Consider the following 16,562-nt stretch of genomic DNA (forward strand, 5'->3'; position numbering starts at 1 on the left):
CCTGTTTTAACTGTTATCTCTGCTGGCTAACTGACTAACTGAGTCTCATTATAGCCAAGGTCTCATCATAGAGATTTGTTGTGGAGGAAGAAGCTGAGTCTCCGGCTGATGAAACAGGCATCTTTTAAAAAACCTTTCTGCAAATGGCTTTTTGTCTATCCTGTTTCTTAATGGTTATGTGATGTTTTTAGCTCGTATAACTTTGAATGGAGAATGTATTTTCCTGCATACATCTTGCAATTATATAAAAAATGTGTTTGAGTTGGTAAATAAATGACATCATGAAACATGGCACTGCATGGGATCTCACGTTAGAGATCTTCAAGGCATCATTTATATGTATAAGGTATTATTCATTCTGAAATCAAACTATTCCCAGATTTAACTTTAACCAAACTACTAAATGATGATGTTTTGGCTAGAGCGAGAATCGAGTATATATATTTATTTATTTAATATTCTTTCTCCTCATGAATAAAAATGGTGTATTTGGGTTTAAAAGAAGCGAGGCAGTAGCCCTTTCTGTTTACATTTGTATCAGGGTTTCCGTTAGCCGGTAATTACCGGTTTTTAGCTGGTAACATTTATAAAACACCGGTAAATTCAAAACCTGACGGTCAAAATGTCTGGTAATAATTAGGGAGGCTCCGATCGATCGGCTGCCGGTCATTATCGGCCGATATTCACTCTTAATAGTTTGATCGGTGGGTCATTTTTTTTATAGGGTGCCATTTGGACTTCACAAGTTGGGTGAAATAAATAGTTGATTTACCTACTTTTTTATGTTCTATTCTATAAAGGACATATCTAATTTGCTAAAAAACATGTTGGTCAAGCTCAGGCACCTAAATCTTTATATATATATATAGATATATTAACAACACATGACACCCGGGATATGTCCACCCTGTTAAGGACATACACATAACTGCTTAAATGAGTTTTCAGTGCATTCTTACAATTAAAGTGACTTTTTAACAAGAGTTGTATGTCCCTAACTCTAATTAGATATATATTTCATACCCAATTAGTTTTAAGTAGTATATATTGAGAAAAACAAGTGTAGATTATGACAACGTGGCATATTTTTCCACTGTTTTTCATGAGAAAACTTAAATACAATAAGAATTACTAAAAATGTCTAGAATATATAATCAACCTCTCTCATTTATTTATAAAAGTACAAATATACACTTGATATTTGATATTTTCATTAAACTGTGCTAGAAAAATACCAACATAACAGGGTGGACATACGTCTAACAGGGTGGACACCAGTGGAAGTCTGTCAGGGCCTTCAGGACCTTCTCTCCAGGCCCTATAATTTTAAAGTGTAATTTTTTAAAGTGTACATTTTTGTAACTCGTTGAGTAATTCTCGCTGAAATCGATGTGGATTAAGCACTCGTTGGCTTTCCCGTAGCTGTCTGTAAGCACTGTATTGCCACCTGATGTTAAAAAGGTGCTTACGGAATTTGAATAGATTCTCTTGAAATGTGCTGACCAGGTCTGATTCAGTGCTCTGGACCTCTTTTTTAAGCGTAATGGTCTTCCTCTCTTCCTCACCTGTCCTTTCAGTAGACCATTGTACAACTTGTACAATTTCCTCTGTGGCTGATTTAAGGTTTGGGTGAGTGGTGAGACGGCACTCTACACAATCACCATAGGCGCAAGCTTTCATTTCTGTGGCACAGACAGTGCGGTCAACCATCTCCTCAATATTCTTGGAGACGACAATCCCATGGCTGTAGAGGGTGTCAGCCATGAACTGGAGGTTTTCATGGGTTTTACACTGGCACATGGCCCGATCAGCATCAGTAGGGGCCACAACCCAAAATGGCCGACATGCACAAAAAAGACAGTATGACACGTTGTCTGAGTTTTCGGATCCACATTTCCTGTGAAGGTTCTTGAGTGTGTCAGAAAGCAGTCGCTTCTGCATCTTCTTCTTCCTCACTGTGATGGTCTGCTTGCGCCCAGTTGTCATACGACTCACGTCATCACGAAGAAAGAAGGTATGGATAGGCTACTGGCTTTACTTTCTAGACTCCTTGAACTCTTCTTCCTCTGAAAAGTATTACGGTCTGCATCCCTGTCGAACATCCCCCTCTTCTTGGAGATTCCAAGAGCCCTGAATGCAAATGACTGCAGTCTGTACTTTTTTAATAGCCTACCACATGCCACTTTGGCTATTGTTTGCTTCACCCTTTCTCTTCTTGAGGCTTTGTATGTTTGAGCTATGTTTGAGCTATGTCCGCAACTAGGGCAGACTGAATAAGGCTCTTACGAACATGTGGAGAAACCCTCTGATCATGTAGCATCCTATTCACCAATGCACGTGGGGATGAGGAGCTTTTCTTACACCGTAAAAATCTTTTTTTATACTTTTCTTTCTTTCTTATCTCTCTATCCAGCTTGGCCTTTAAAAAGGCTAGCTCCTGTTGGAGTCTTCTCCTTCCATTTCTTGCCCTCTTTTCCCCTTGAAGGCGCTGCTTAAACACAAACACACACACAGCGAAAGCAAACATAATAAGTCCTTATAAACATCTCAAGTGTTAAAAACTGTATTGTGTTCCATATGCCGAGTACATTTCCTATAAACGTGCACTAACCTTGAAGGCCCTGGTTCTGGTTCTGACTGACTCTCGGAGTTGCAGGGGGAGTGCTGAGGGAATCCCTGGCTCTGGAAACGTTGGCCCTCGCGGCTTTCTTTGCCTCCCTCCATTTCTTCCTTTTTGCCCTTTTCTCCCTCTCACAGACCTCATTAATACCCATCTTTATGCCTTTCTCTCTGTCCCTCTATAATAGTAATATAATAATATAACAATAAATAATATTAATATAATATTAACACATGTTGTAATAAGTAAACAATACTTAAATGTCCACCCTGTTAGGATGTTGTCCACCCTGTTAGTTGAATAAGCCTAACAGGGTGGACACTAACAGGGTGGACATTTTGAGCTAAAGTTAGCCTTTACCCTGCCTGTGTTAGCATATTTGCTAGCATGACCTTGGATACTTTATGAGGAATCAATCACTTTTTAAAGAAACTTTTTAAAATAATAGATTTCGATTAATATCCTTCATACTTAGGCCTAACAGGTTGGACATGTTATGTTCAAACACATCAAACAAAATTGACAGAAACATCCAAATCAGTTGTAAGAGCAGTAGAAACCCACACAGCTAACCTCAGTTGAATTTCCCACCTCTGGTGTCATCTAAGTTCATAGGTGTGATGTCACTGATAAATATGTATTTTTTTTAAAGGGACAGATGCACAGCTCAACAGGGTGGACAGCGACCAGCGGGGACGAACATTAAACCTTATTTTTTTACTTTATTTTTTTACAATTTGAATAAAAACATCATTTGATTACATAGATTTTGACTAGTTAAATAAAATAATAATAACATATTTATAAATTAATTTGTTTTTAATAGCTATATTTTAGATCTAAGTTGAATGACCAGCAGTGGGGACATGGAAAAACTCCTCGATATCCCTTTAACCAAAGCTTTTAAAATAAAATAAAAAAACTTAGATGTGCATATCATTGTATTAATAATAAATTAACAATTGAACACACATTAAAAACTAAATGTAATTAGTATTTGTCCAGATTTAGACAAAAAACAACATATTTTGTACTGGGGACACCAAAGGCACCCTATAAAAAAAATGACCCCGGTGCTCTCTATAAAGGCCGATCAGGAGAGCTGGATCTGATCGATATGGACATGAACGCGAGTGAAGTGTAACCGGAGCGAGAGAGAGATCAGATCAGCTGCAGAGTCTGACCGAGACATGCAGCTCTGCAGAATCACCTGAAGCCCCGCCCTCTGTTTAGCGGGCTGCAGGAGCTGACTGCTGTCAGGAGAGAGAGAGAGGGAGGGAGAGGGGAAAAGAGAGGCTCCGTTTCTCCTGTGTTATTATTCAAAGTTGATGTAAACTTCTGAATAATGTACGTTATCTACTACAAGTAGTTTGTTTGAATGTAATAATTATGTTGTTTGTTGTTTGTGGAATCATTTATTGAAAAATGAATCTGAATTTTTTTTCGATCTGTTACGATTATAAACTGAAGCAATATCAAAATGAGCCCCGTGATCTGAGTTTTAAACATCAGCAATGCATATCTGCTCATAGTCCGGTAATTACCTGCTAACGGAAACTCTGCTACACAACTATTATTATTATTATTGAAATATGACCGGTAAGTTTCACATTTGTCCGGTAAAATAAAATCTGCCCGGACATTTGACCGTCGAGAAAAAATCCTAGCGGAAACCCTGATTTGTATGTATAATCAGTCTCCATGGCTCGGTTGTAAACATCAGGACCACCCTGCTTAGGTTCAGTGTGGCAATGACTTTTTCTTGTGTGTGTAGGTGGGGAATCAGCGTGTGGAGCTCACGCTGTCGGAGCTGCAGGAGATGGCTACACGGCAGCAGCAGCAAATCGAGGCTCAGCAGCAGATGCTAGTCGCAAAGGTACCTGCCAGACAATAATCTAATTTTAAATTGTCCACTCCTTAAGTGTAAAAGTTAAGTTCTCATGTTTTTTTTATTATTCTTTTTTTTTAAATGTTTGGGCTAGAGATGGCCTTTATTTTAGATGTATAGAGTTGAACGGGGAGACAGAGGTGAGGACATTGCCTGAATGTTCGTACCAGCTTACTAGGCAGCGTTGTACGCCTATGGGCTACCAGCTCTAACCACTGAGCTATCTGGAAACCCGAGGCCACACTTTACTTTTGACTTTTAAAAAGGTTTCTGATGTTGCAAATGTGCCATTAGTAAGTTGGCTGCGAAACATGGCAGACTACATTAAGCTGGACCAATCATAGCCAAGGTATCTTTCACATGTTGTGTAACGCAGTAAAGGTCTGATATTATGTCATGTAGTCTGGGACATGGACAAAGGCTAAGCATTAGTCCAAGGCCACGTAAGTTCAGAACACATCCTTCTGTTTGAGAGAAAATGGACTCTTGTTGCACTACTCTCATCCCAAGAGTCCCGTCGTGACCTGAAACTGGGGCAAACCGTTGTGTAACAACACATGAGATGGGAGGCAGTATGAATCATTGTGGGAGGATTGTCCATTTTGTCAGAATTCATAGTTCAGTCTTTAAAACAACTCGTGCACAGACATTGCCGTGTTTTGTCAAGCATGTGATTTATGCATGCTGTTGAACCTTAGGAATACTACCTTTCTCAGACCAGTTTTAGAAAGGCAATTGTACCTTTTTAATGGAATGAATACCGCCACCCCACCAGAGTCTACCAGGCGATAAGTCTCACCACGGTGCTCATGGAGTGCTGATCAGTCGACATTAGCCATGCGAGATGAAGCCCACTGTAGACCGCAGATAGCAAGACGTATTCATCTATTGTTGGGGTATCTGAAAAGTAGGCCCCTCATGAAGCCCTGCAGTCATTTGGAAACCTGGGCCTGTCATTTCCTATTTTAAGACCCTAACTGGAGCAGTTCTCAGTTGGGTGGAGAGATGAAGTCATTGGACCCTTTCTTCAGCCTTCAGACAGTTTTGACACGGCAGCATTTCACTTCCAGTAGAAAGATTTAGCCCAGTTTCAGGGTGTGTCTGCCACACAGATATCTGCCAAGCTTTGGGGTAGTTCCTAGCTGTTTGTTTCTTTTACTGTTGGATGCATTTCGACATCATTTATTGCCTATAATAACGCGCGTCTTGTCCTCTGAAGGAGCAACGTCTGCGCTACCTGAAGCAGCAGGAGCGGCGTCAGCAGCAAACCGTTTCAGAGAGCGAGAAGCTGCAGAAGCTGAAGGATCGCGTGGAGAACCAGGAGGCAAAGCTCAAGAAGATCCGGGCAATGAGAGGCCAGGTGGACTACAGCAAGGTCATCAATGGCAACCTGTGTATGTATACTATCAATCTTTTACAAATGAACTAACTTTGTTTTAAACAGTTATGCAGTAAGGGCTGTAACTAAGGGGATTTGTCTTTCCTTGCTCAGATTCTATCTTTTTTAACCACGCTTTAAATGTCTGTCTCTTTTCACCACAAAAATCCTCAAGTCTTTCATTAGAATAAAGCAATTATTCAGGCTAAATTCATTTTCTTTAAAGTTTTTTTTTAATAATTACAACTAAACCGTTTGTTAGACAATTACAGTACAGAGTAGAGGACACAGCTCGCTGTATGTGAGTATGTACACATTTATAACTAATAATATTAGTATAATAATATTATGATGTATGCTCAGAGCTCAGATATTCTCTCTCAAGAGAAAGCCTAATCGCACCCAGATATGAGAATAAACATTACCTTTCACTTTGAAGGAGTCCCCCAACATGTAGAACGAGCTGATGTGTCTTTTCTTCCTTCCTCTCGTCCAGCGGCAGAGATAGAGCAGGTCAGCGGCCTGTTCCAGGAGAAGCAGGGGGAGCTGCAGTCTGCGGTGCTGAGGGTGGAGCAGCTCAGCCTGCAGCTGGAGGACCTGAGGAGGGGGAAGCTCAACGGCATTCAGACTGCTCTGGGGGGCCAGGTCAGCGGCGCTGCAGCCCTCGAGCTCCGCAAACTGTACCAAGAGCTTCAGGTACCGTTTTTTTTTTAAATAAGTTGAACAAAGTTTGTGCTGCTGCTCATACCAGGTGTCTATTAATACACCACTTAAGCCTTGTCGTGTTCATTTCTCCCCCCCCAAATGTAACTGGTTTGTTTGAACTGCTTTTACATCAACACAACAATATTAATCATCACCACATTTGATTGAACCCCCTTTTAAGCTATAAGCAATATCTCAGACTACTTCATGAATAACTGCAGTGATGTTAGGTCTTTTCTTTTATGCATACTTTTTGTTTTATTATATATGTTATACAGATGAAGCATGTTTTTTTAATCTTTCATTTTTGTATTGTTGTATACAAAAAAATCCAAATAAAAACATTTTTGAAAAAAAAGAAAGAAAATGAGATAAAATTGACTTTTAATAATCTCTGGAAGGAATTTCACGTTTCAAGGCAGCAACAGAATAAGTTTAATAATTCCAAGTGAATTGTTTTTACTGCAATATCTCCAGTATAAATGTGTTCTAATGAATCTGTATGCGTGTTTGCGTCTGCGTGTATCACCCACAGATTCGGAACAAGTTGAACCAGGAGCAGAACAGCAAGCTGAAGCAGCAGAAGGATATCCTGAACAAACGCAACATGGAGGTGACGCTCATGGACAAACGCATCAGCGAGCTGCGGGAACGTCTCTACAAGAAAAAAGCTGAGGCACGTCAAAAAGAAAACCTTCCTGTAAGACTAAGAGCGCTCAACACCTCTCCTCCTTAAGACTCTTTTCTTTGTTCAAATGCTTCTGACAAACGCCTGTCCCAGTGAGAAGGCAGAACGTCCGATGTTTACCAAATTGTATTTCTTTAAGCTTTTGCAAGTCTTCACGGAAACATTACATTACATGTGGCTTGTTAAACGTAAAGACAACATTTTCTCTCCTCTGTATAAGCCATTATTTAATGTAAACTGACTAAGAAACTTCCGTATATTGTATTGAATATATTATCATTATATAATAATAATCAGCAAAATAATTTTTTCTTACAAGAGATGTAGCTCAGACATTCAAAACGTATAAACAAGAGGAAATGGACATAGACATTTGCAAAGATTATTTAATATATAAATACAAAATAAAGAATAATACAACATTGAAAACACACACTGAAATTACAGCGAGATTTAGCCAAATTAAATGTGTTTTGATTTTCATTTGAAAGAGCTCACAGCTTGCATCTCTTATAGCTCTTGCTGGGTTATTCAATAATCTTGGATCCTAGCATAAAGAAGCTTTGCTGCTTATTTTCATGTGCGTGTAACTCCGTGCATTAAAAACCCAGCAGAAGAAGATCTGAGAGCTTGTGAAGGATTATTAAAAGGACAAGTCAGCAATGTAGGCCGGTCCCAAACAATTAAGAGCTTTTCTCTTTCTCTTATATCTCCTCTACATGTTGATTGTTTTCCCTGTCATCATATTTGAATCTTTTCTATCTCTCTTACAGCTGAACAGAGCCAACGGGCCCCCCTCCCCTCAGCCGGCTGCTGGTACCCTGGGCCGCGTCGCTGCCGTGGGGCCGTACATCCAGGTGCCTGTCCCGGGCCGTCAGGAAGGAGGCTACAACATCCCCCCCGATCCCCTCAAGCCTCAGACTCTGGGCGTCAATAACCAAGCCAACCACGGCCGCACCAAGTCAGGTTGGTGGAAGCAAATGAAACTACAATTGCAAGGCATTTTTTCCCCCAAATGCCCGTCATAGTAGACAACAAATGTAGCAGTGGATACGAAGTGATACACTTTCTTTAGGCCAAGTTTTTTAATTGAAGATACAGTATTAGTGCATTTCTATTCCTTTTTCCTCATGAAGAAAGCAGGGACTTAGTCAGTGAGACAAACCAGATGAGAGATGGATCCTGGAGTCCCAGAGTTAGAAGTCTGACTACACATTTAACACGTCTTGCATGGAAACCTTGTGACTGAAATTCCCTGCTGAGCCCAAACTGTTAATTTCCTTCCTTCTTTGTTAATTCTCCGCCTGCACTTGATTTCTGTGACTTCCTTTTCCTTCCTCTCTAACGTGCCTCTCTTCCTGTGGTGTGATTCCTTTTCTCTCCTCCTCCTCTGTCTGTCTTGTCTTTTCTCTGTCATGTCTCTGTTTATTCATTGGGGGTGGGGTCAACTCTTTCCTGGGGCAGACGGTGTGCGAAAGCCTCCCGGTCCTTGGAAAGTGTCTGATTTAGACATCGTTGTGGACCCGGTACCCCCGTCCCTTCAGGAATCACAGTCGGGCCCCGGAGCCTCCACGGGCTCTGACGGCACGTCCCGTGAGTGCTCAGTGCTGCATAAGCAGGGTGTGGGGGGGGGGCACACCTCCTGAACCTTCTCTGTCCATTGTAGCACGAGACCCTCGGCATGCACAGGAGATTTTACACCATCGTCATCTTTTAAATATAGTCAGTTTGCCCAATCACACCTTGAGCGCCCGACACTTAAGTCACCAACTAGCGTTTTCATACTCAAACATAAAAATATGGCTGTGCCCGATTTTAAAGCTTAATTCATAATGTTCATCACATTTTAGACCAACATCTGAATTTCAAGCAGCACTTTCATTTTGAAAGTCTATTAATTTTGATGAAGCCAGTTTTGCTCAGTCGCAAACACAGATTAACATGCATCGATTCTCAGTGTTTGTACTAGGGATGCCAGCGATTATTCGATTTTTCGAATATTCGTTAGTCCCATAATCGAAAATTATTTTTAAAATTCGATTTTATTTATATATTTTTTTATTATTATTTATGTTTTTCTTTTTTTTCCTGGCTTAGTTTCAACCAAAATATAGACTAATGCTAATAATAGGAATAGTATTAATAATTGTAAATGGCCATTGGTCGATTGTTGAGTTGACAACAAAGGCTTTTATTTAATTTGAATAACCATATTATTCAATTTGAGGATTTTGTTAATGGATTAAAAGTTTTTTTGGGGTGATGACATAATAAAATATGACGACAGAGCTTCAAAACATGTTTGGAAAAGATGTACAGCCCTTCAGATTCACTTTACTGTAATGCAGCTGATTTTCTCTGGCAGACAAATTAAAGTTGCACCGCTGTGGAATCTGAAGGAGATGAGCATCTGTACCAGCTTAACGTGAACAATGGCAGGCTGATGGAAGCACATTGGTTTGGCGTCATCAAGCTCTCCTGCCGGAGCCAGAGCCAATTTTAGTGAACTGAAGAGAGCACATGTTGACATTTGAGTGTTTCCTCTGCGGATCGGCTAATGACGTCAAACCGGTGGGGAGCCATCTTGAAACACTTTGCTGCCATCTGCAGAAATTGGACGGCCACTAATCGTAGCTGACATCATGCCTCGTATGAGGAAAGTGTCACCACTGATCCCTGTGAGTGTTTTCGGTACACTTCTGAGAAGGTTCAGTGAGCGCTGTGCCTCGAATATTCACACATGCAGAGCAGATATTTGGGCTTTGTTTTAGTTTCATAACATCCCCTAGACTGCCTAACCTTAACATCCACATCACATCTTCACAACAACTGAGCTGTGAGAATCTCTTCTAGTAACACTTAACATGTCGAGGGAAATGAACGTACATCATCAAAGTCAATGAACAACTCATGATAGAATGCAAAGACCCAGATCAAGCTGTTTCCTTTCGCACTCTTGATTGTAGGTAGAGCCGCTTTCTCAATCTTTATTTTTTGTTTATTTGGAGTAACCATAGGTACTCAAAAGCATATTGGAAATCTGAAAAGCCATATTCTGCTTGTTAGACATTTGGGGTCTGTAACTAGTTATTGGCATTTCCATACAACCAAATTCCTGTAGAATTGTCCCACAAATATTGCTTTTGTTTTGTCTTCCAATTTCCATCCTACTTCTTTTCAACCTATCCTTGCATCTTCTTTACCCTGCATATATATATTTTTCAAGATATACGTTTATTCTTGGAGATAAACGGTACAAGCAGTCCTTTCCTCTACATCGCAATTTAGTTGTCATTTAACAAATCAAACTAAATCCAAACACTAAATACACGTCCCGAGAAGCGATCCACTAATGTAGATGAATTCATTACCATCATTGCTGTGAAGGCTCAGGATGTGTTTCCTATTGACCAAAAGCCTTTCTAGAAATCTGTTGTGTTCGGTCTTCTTGATGAATGTACCTCTCAGAAGAAGGGAGGGTAATTGCTAATCCTTTTTGCCAGAGATGAAAAAATCAACCATAATGCCAATAAAGCTTTAAGCAATTGTTGTTTTTTCTAGGGACATAGTTTGACTTATATGTGTATATAAAGGCAACAGGAATTTAGTTTTGAATATCTCCTATTGGTATCTGGTTAATAGGATAAGCTTCTCAAAATCCTGAACCCTCCATTTAACACCAAGTCTGGGTCAAAATGGTAGAGATGCTTTATGTGTGTCAAGTCTTAAACTTTTTCTATTCTTGTTATACAATCACAAATGTTCCACAATATGTGGTTAATCACACAGTCACACATTTCTAGTGTGAAAGATCATCAATTGCTACCATTTGGACCTGGATCTGGTTTGTAAAAGAGGCTTGGGCTTCTCATATCACGTCCATTAATAGCCTGTTTTGCTCTTTTACAACATACTCACTGTGTCCTGTTTGTGCCCTAGCGAGTGAAGCTGGTTGGCCTACTTTAGGCAAGGCAAACTCAACTCTGAAGCCTCCTGAGAGACGAAACTCAGGGACTGACACCCAGGGCAAGAGCCCTCCCTCAGGCTCCCCCGTCACTCCGAGTGCAGACAAGGTTTGTCCTCCTTCTCCTATCTGTCTATTGTTTTTGTTTTCGACCTCCTGGTCTAAGGTCACACCTATAAGATTCTTCTTTATTCATTTAAAAAGAGTGTAGTGATGGATGTTGTATTTCATGCTCCTTCACAGGTGCTCGACTCCAAAATGGTTGTGTCCTCCCCCGCCATATCAAAGCCACAGCCGCCTCCCTATGGCTCCCACCTCATCTCAGCAAACTCGGCCACCACCTTGGATCGACGCAAGGAAGTTCCTCCTCCTCCTCGCCCCCTCCCAAACCCCCCAGCTCCGGCGTGGCCCCGCACCCCCGCCACCACTGGCTCGTCCTCGCAGCAGATCCAGCAGCGGATCTCGGTGCCGCCGAGTCCCACCTTCCAGCAGAACGCCCCGCTCTTCCCCCTCGGGCTGAGCGAGCGGCTGGACCCCCCCCCAGCTGTGGCAGTGCGCCCCTTCATCCCAGACAGAGGGTCACGGCCGCAGTCGCCCCGAAAGGGTCCGCCTACCATGAACTCCAGCTCCATCTATCACATGTACCTCCAGCAGGCAGCGCCAAAGAGCCAGCCGCTCAAACCAGCGCTCAAAGCAGGTGAGAGATCTGAACCGATGGTGCAGTACTCACATTTCTACTCGAGTAAAACTATTAATACTCTTGGGTAAAAATGCTGAATCAATCAGTCGGGCCTACTGTATATATTGTGATACAGATATACATGAGAAACTAAAGTTCAACCAATGAGACTTTTCATAAAAGATACAGCATTATCATACACTTAACATACACTTGTTATTTAGCACTTAAAGAATAACTTCCTTTATCCTCAAAAAGCTTCACGAAAGAATAAAGACATAATTACTCATGATAATAAATAAAAATAACATGAATTGGTCAGCAACAAACAACATAAGAAAAGGATAAGTAAATACATGTGCAAATGTTTTTGTGGCAATTGACCATACACTCGTCTTTTTTGATCAGCTGTCAAGAAAGCTAAAGTTTGCTTGTTTCAGCTTTAAAAAAGCATATATATAACTTTTTTGTATTTATATCAATTTAATCTTGGACTGTGATACAGACATTTCGATACAAGTGATGTGCAATTGTAACTTTAGTGTTTTAGACTACTTACTATCATTGTTGGGTGTAACGCGTTACAAAAGTAACGGAGTTACAGTAATATATTACTTTTTGCTGTAACGAAGTAATGTAACGCATTACTAATGAAATGTGGGTAATATATTACCCGTTACAATGCTCAGTAACGCAGTTACAACACATTTCAACCCGAAATTAGATGGGGGTTTTGTTTTTTAAGAATGTACTAACATAGCGAGACATTCCGACACCAGACAAATTGTGCGGGTAGATTAGTAAACCTGGTGTTTACCCTTCAGGCTTCGCGTCGGGATCTTCGAGGCAGTTGAATGTTATTCACCCTCTATTCAAAAAAAGAGAACGGAGCGAAAAATACAAACAACAAATTGTGTCAGGTGCGCGTGACCTGCTCCGCTGCGCGTGCATAATTTCCAAAGTGCTTCCACAGCAGTGACACACATCTGTGGATAATCATTTATACGAAAATGGTTAAAGCAACCATCACTAAACGCCAGCAACACTGCATCTACTGTAGACCGTAGCAACGGGTCAGATGGGGACGTCACGTTACCCTCCGTTGTGGACACTAGCTTACTCCCGCCTGACTCGCCGCCCCCGGAGCAGCAGCCTTCGTCTCCCCAAACTACGCCGCCCCTCTGCGGCACAGTGGGGTTAGGCGGTCATTTTGCAGCTCGTGGTATACAAATAGACAAGGGCTAGAATATTCATGTGAAAATAGGGCCATATTCTGCCATGCCTGTAGAAATGTTGGGTCAAACATATTGCATACAATAGCACAGATGCCTTCACCACGAATGGCTACAAAAATCTCTCATATCCCAAGCTTGTCAACAAGCTAATGTTGCAGCTGAAATGTTCTCCAGGTCACAAATTCAACCTCACATGATGATGTGATACCAGTTTTCAAGCACAGTAAATATTCTCTTCCCAGAGTATATGATGGGACCAAAGTGATGATTTAGGAGCCTACATGGTTTTAATAATATTTTTGCTTTTCGATGTTTACCATTTCAAACCATGAGCTGGTTCAAATAATATGTGCCTTGATTTACAAAATGTTCTCAGTTGTTTTATCAGTACAGCTTTGAAGCTTTTGTGCTTTTCTTTGCCATAGTCCACTTTGGACTGTATGAGATATTTCAGGATTGCACTTTTAACTCACTTGAAATGTTCTCACTTGCTTGGTTTCAAAACATAACAAATGCCATAATCTGTTCATTGGGGACCATCAATGCTATTTTTCATTGCTGTTTCCGGCCACTATTGCTCATGTAAACCTGCTACTGCTGCGCCCCCTGTAACCTCAGAGGCATCCTGAGTCATTTTGTTCTGGAACCGGGCTTGCACACGGCCATATACTAAACACACTACAGAGCCCATTCCGTGTCCTGTTATTGTTTACTTCCTCTCTGCCTTCTTCTGGTGATTTATCTGACGTCCAGCGCTCCGTATTTTAACCTCTCTTCCTGTCTCTTTCTTGATCCTCCTTAGCAACCTTCATTATAGTCCTTGACAGTGGTCTGTACTGTACTGTATTAACAATGTGTCACATGTTAAGAAGTTACAATCAGAATTGAGTATTCAACTAAACCGTGTAATACAAGTTGTCAGTAGCCTTAAGGGCCTACACAGTTGTTATGCTATACCACATTGCCCTTCACTGGATGTATAATGAGCTGCATTAAACCACATTTTAGCATTTAAAATAACTAGCCATTCTTTTGCGGTTATTTTGGTGAAAGTAACTCAAAAGTAACTAAAGTAGTGTAACTCATTACATTTCAGAGACAGTAATATTGTAATGTAACTTATTACTTTCAAAAGAGAGTAATAAGTAATATGTAATATATTACATTTTGGAAGTAACTTGCCCAACACTGCTTACTATGAATGAAAAAGGTAACTACCAGGTGAATAAATAATGATGATGTTGATGTAAATTCCCTCCAATGTTCTTCCCCTCTCTCCGTTTGTCTGTAGTATATGGGAAGCCTGTCCTCCACCCCAGCTCGACCCCCCCCTCGCCTCTGCCTTTCACCCAGGCCGGAGGGGCCTTCCCGTTGCTCCAAGGCCATCTCATTGGTGAGGACTGTATGGACGGAGAAATGGATGATCAGGAGTTCTACCAGCACCCAGAGCCCTTAGCCCCTCCCCCCAGCGTGGAGAACATCCCACGGCCGCTCAGCCCCACCAAGCTCACCCCCATGGTTCACTCCCCGCTGCGCTACCAGGGCGACTCGGATCTCGAGGTGCTACGTAAGAAGCTGGCGAACGCTCCGAGGCCGCTGAAGAAGCGCAGCTCCATCACAGAGCCGGAGGGCCCCAGCGGCCCCAACATCCAGAAGCTGCTCTACCAGAGGTTCAACACCCTGGCAGGGGGCATCGAGGGGAATGGAGTCAGCGGGTCGGGAGGAGGCAACGGTGCAGGTAACGGAACGCCATTTTATCAGCCGGCGAACCCTCCTGCGTATCTGGGAGGCGACTCGGGGGCGGATACAGACAATGGAAACCTCCTCTCTGAGCTGCCGCTTCCTCCTCCACCGGGGGCCGAGGAGCTGGGCGGTCTGAGATCACCGAGTGACGGCAACGCCAACGAGTCGCTGCCCTCGCCACCAGAGCTGGATCCCACTGAAGACGAGGAGGCAGAGGACGACAACAACAACAACATGGGGGGCTCCGAGGCGTCGCTGCCCAGCCCCCTGCTGGAGGTCAGCACTCCAGAGGAGAGCGGCTCCGCCAGCTCACACACTCTGGTGGGAAACACACACACACACACACCCCTATTATGGGACAGTCCATGCAATGTTTTTCCCACAATTTATGTAAGCTGTTTTGCTTACATAACATTTCTTCTTACAGACTGAAAAATCATTTAAAGTGTTTATTTTACAAAAGTTGTAATTTTGTTTCTGTAGATTTCTCTTTAATTTACCATAAAAAAGCCTAAGAGTATACCTCATCTGCATATTTACACACATTTGTTTGTTCAAACCTAAAAAGCACTGTATATACAGCGCTGCGCCCCGCCCACGGAGCCCCGCCCCCCCTGAAATTCAAGGTGTTATAATTTTTATATATATAGCAACAAATTGCAACTAATCTATATCTACTGTCACTTTTCACATTGAACATGTGCTCTTTTATTAAATAAACAAAACACTTTCATTGTGAGTTTAGTGTTTTTGACCCTAAGAAACACTGATGATCAATGATCAATAACAATAATCCACAGCTCCCCTCTCTGCAGGATATCCCAATACCCCCCCCCCCGCTCAGGCAGCACCCCCCCAAAGCAGTAAACCTAGGGGAAACACTGATATATTTAGTTAGTTTCAGTTTTTCTATGATTAATATAATTTTAATTTACCAACATGAGAACAAACAAGGACGTTAACCTGTCTAGAATTGTTGTTTAACAAAAATCTTCAAAAATACACAATGAGGTGTTTATTTTACTCCTCTGTGTCTATTGGGGTCTATAGAGTTGGATAAAGATAATTCCTCATTGTTATTTTGAACATGACATTGAAGAAAACTTGCAATACAGAAAATGTTTTAAGTTATCAACTGGGGTAATATCATACCCACCAATTCAATAAATAAAGAGTAATGCATTGAATTAAAATGCTTTTCCTAAAAAACATACAAAGGATGTGCAGACAATATGCGACAGTCATAACTGGTGCTTCCTCCTCTCTGATCAGGATAAGCGTACGAACCTGAAGAAGCCGGACTCTGAGCGGACGGGCCACGGCTTCAGGGTGAAGTTCAACCCTCTGGCTCTGCTGCTGGACGCCTCGCTGGAGGGGGAGTTTGACCTCGTCCAGAGGATTATCTATGAGGTATGTCACGACTGTGTGAGTATGCTTTTAAATTATTTTAATTCCCACGCATTTGCGCCTTAGCACTCATCTTTTCATCTGGGCCTTTCATTCATTTCCAGGTGGAGAACCCGAGCACGGCCAATGACGAGGGCATCACCCCCCTGCACAACGCCGTGTGCGCGGGACACCACCACATAGTCAAGTTCCTGCTGGACTTTGGGGTGAACGTCAACGCTGCAGACAGCGACGGATGGTGAGTGATGAAGACAC

The 16,562-nt window shown here is 41.8% G+C and overlaps 1 protein-coding gene across 6 annotated transcripts in view; it reads left to right on the forward strand.

The window, feature by feature from the left end:
- The window catches only part of ppp1r13bb (protein phosphatase 1, regulatory subunit 13Bb), a 37,578-nt gene that overhangs the window by 16,126 nt on the left and 4,890 nt on the right, over positions 1–16,562 (forward strand). Inside the window, exons 6-16 of one of the 6 annotated variants that reach the window (XM_034075842.2) lie at positions 4,395–4,496; positions 5,728–5,902; positions 6,383–6,582; positions 7,127–7,291; positions 8,053–8,245; positions 8,744–8,872; positions 11,219–11,352; positions 11,487–11,940; positions 14,449–15,221; positions 16,173–16,325; positions 16,412–16,545. In XM_034075842.2, the coding sequence (XP_033931733.1) occupies positions 4,395–4,496; positions 5,728–5,902; positions 6,383–6,582; positions 7,127–7,291; positions 8,053–8,245; positions 8,744–8,872; positions 11,219–11,352; positions 11,487–11,940; positions 14,449–15,221; positions 16,173–16,325; positions 16,412–16,545 (2,612 nt within the window). The remainder of the gene's footprint in view (positions 1–4,394; positions 4,497–5,727; positions 5,903–6,382; positions 6,583–7,126; positions 7,292–8,052; positions 8,246–8,743; positions 8,873–11,218; positions 11,353–11,486; positions 11,941–14,448; positions 15,222–16,172; positions 16,326–16,411; positions 16,546–16,562) is intronic. The other 5 variants (XM_034075843.2, XM_034075844.2, XM_034075847.2 and 2 more) reach the window with 5 other exon arrangements.

This window comes from Pseudochaenichthys georgianus, chromosome 24, assembly GCF_902827115.2.
Source record: "Pseudochaenichthys georgianus chromosome 24, fPseGeo1.2, whole genome shotgun sequence".
Taxonomy (NCBI): domain Eukaryota; kingdom Metazoa; phylum Chordata; class Actinopteri; order Perciformes; family Channichthyidae; genus Pseudochaenichthys; species Pseudochaenichthys georgianus.